Source organism: Montipora foliosa, chromosome 2 (assembly GCF_036669935.1).
Source record: "Montipora foliosa isolate CH-2021 chromosome 2, ASM3666993v2, whole genome shotgun sequence".
Classification (NCBI taxonomy): Eukaryota; Metazoa; Cnidaria; class Anthozoa; order Scleractinia; family Acroporidae; genus Montipora; species Montipora foliosa.
In genome coordinates this window covers 42,487,733-42,490,232 of record NC_090870.1, presented here as the reverse complement: position 1 = coordinate 42,490,232, position 2,500 = coordinate 42,487,733, and the positions used below count along the sequence as shown (strand labels likewise).

At 37.9% G+C, this 2,500-nt stretch overlaps 1 protein-coding gene across 1 annotated transcript in view; it reads left to right on the top strand.

Moving 5' to 3' along the window:
• The window catches only part of LOC137993161 (NADH-quinone oxidoreductase subunit B-like), a 20,639-nt gene that overhangs the window by 16,673 nt on the left and 1,466 nt on the right, over positions 1 to 2,500 (top strand). The window contains exons 8-9 of the mRNA XM_068838854.1: positions 28 to 74; positions 1,938 to 2,125. Coding sequence (XP_068694955.1) covers positions 28 to 74; positions 1,938 to 2,124 — 234 coding nt within the window. The 3' untranslated portion in view covers position 2,125. The remainder of the gene's footprint in view (positions 1 to 27; positions 75 to 1,937; positions 2,126 to 2,500) is intronic.

The window sequence follows — 2,500 nt, the reverse complement described above, 5'->3', positions numbered from 1 at the left end:
AGTGTAACGTAATTTTTCTTTTGAAAGGTTTATGATCAGATGCCTGAACCTCGCTGGGTTATATCTATGGGAAGGTAATTTCTTAAAATGATAAACATATTTTATGTTCATGGTTTCATTTTCGTTTACTGTATATTGACATAAATCTCCGGAACTAGGGAGGTACAGTAGACCATATATTGTCCTGTCTACAGATTACATCCCGCGTTGACAGTCTAACTCTTCACTAGCCACCCCATCCTTCCTTTCAGTTAGTTTAATGTTTAACTGACCTTTAATTTTGTTCAATAAAGGTTACTGAATAACAAGGATAATAATTATGTAAAATGGTAATAAATTAGTGTGCAGGAAATGTCCAAATTGATTCGAGGTACAGTGAAGCATCAAGCAATTTTTTTTATTGTCAAACAAAAACATATTTCCTCTCTACAATAACCACGGTATCCAACCATCAGACAGCGTTGTTCGTCTAAAATTTAGTGTATTTGAAGGGAAAAATATTTTACATTCCTTTGAGAAGAGCGTGTAAGTAACTTCATCGTCAAAAAACAATACTACTACTGATAGTATTAAAAATAATAATAATAATAATAACAATATTAACAGTAACAACACTAATAATAATAATAATAATAATAATAGCCTAATATGGAGCTCCCCGGTTATTTATTCTTATAATAAGTTAACCTGGCTTGAGCCTGCGATCCAATCGAAACCCACTACCTTGTCAGCGTTCAACCAAAAAAAAACCAAACAGCTGACCTCGTTGATCTCTGAACTTGAGCCTGCGATATGGTCATGTGATACTGGTCACATTGGCATACATGGAGAAGAACGGTGACCCTATCCAAATTTTCTCGTTCAGATGGGTTACCATATTTTCTTACCCATGGTGCTCCGCGCGCGCCTTTGCGGAGCTCCGCTAATAATAATAAAAGTAATAATAATAATAATAATAATAATGATAATAATTTGATGATGAAAATTACGGGTAGAATCATATTTAAGACACCTTTTTTGTGTCCTCGTGACACCATCATCAGGTCAAAATATAATATTTTACAGATAACAAGAATGTTCAAGTTCAAGTTCAAGTTCAAAGTCCCTAAAAGCTAGGTGACGAGTTTTGCTTTTATCGAGTCACTTTGAATATTTAGACACGGTTTGTGCTCGCGAATAAGGAACATCTCGTATAGAAGACAATTGGTCATTATTTCATGATGATTGTATCCGCCTCAAGACCTTATTCCTACAGCTGGCATATCCTGAACACCTTATTCACTCTATGATCTCCAATTTTATCACCTCCAAACGAACACCAGTACCTCCACGCAAATCTACACCTGCCCTGCAATCAGTACGAATTGTCCTACCGTTCAAGGAACAAGAATCAGCTGACACTGTGCGCAAACAGTTGAAGAATCTTGGTAAGCTGTTAAACATCGACTTATGCCCAGTCTTCATTTCTCGAAAAGTTGGAGAAGATCTCAAACATAAAGAAATCCAGCCCGCGTTGATCAACGAACAATTAGTAGTTTACAAATTTGAATGTGGCTGGTGTGATGCCATCTATGTTGGTTACACGCGTCGACATCTCTACCAACGAATCGATGAGCACAAAAGATCTGGATCAATATTTCAATCACAGCCAAAGTCCACATCAATCAAGAACAATAACATCTAATATGTTTCGCATTGTTAAGAAATGCTCCGGCAAATTTGATTGTCTTCTATACGAGATGTTCCTTATTCGCGAGCACAAACCGTGTTCTACCCGTAATTTTCATCATCAAATCGATAGCATTATTATGCCTGATAATAATAATAATAATAATTGTATACCCCTACTCGTAGTTTAAAAGCTGTTGGAATTAGCGATGGTTCGTCAAAATGCCGTGCCATTTTTAACCCGACCATTAATGTGTCTTCTTCGTCAGCTGTGCAAATGGAGGCGGTTACTATCATTATTCGTATGCAGTGGTACGTGGCTGTGACAGGATCGTTCCCGTGGATATCTATGTACCGGGATGTCCCCCCACAGCCGAAGCGCTGCTCTACGGCGTCCTGCAGCTGCAGAAAAAGGTCCGCCGCAGCGAGCCCATTCGCATGTGGTACCGGAAGTGAAGTGAGTACTATGCCAAAACAAAATAAACTACAAATGAGATAAAAATTACAGCGGTTTTCAATTGAGTGTCGTAAAACAAATACCGAAGTAATTACCTTGACCAATCACAGCAGGTGCAAATAGCGTATGTAGTGAACCAATCCAATTTCGTAGCAATTCTGTGTGACTTGCTAAAAAGCGCGGGAAAAATAGTGCGTGCAAGTCGCAATTGGTTTTTGGTTTTCCTTTTCATTGGTTGATAAATTGGCGCAAGATTTTTGAACCAATCATTAAGCGTAGCAATTGCAATCGCTTAATTACTTTCGACAGTCATTTGAAAACTGCTCTATTATCACAAGCATTCTTGCCACATGAATTCCCTTCTAGTGATTACTC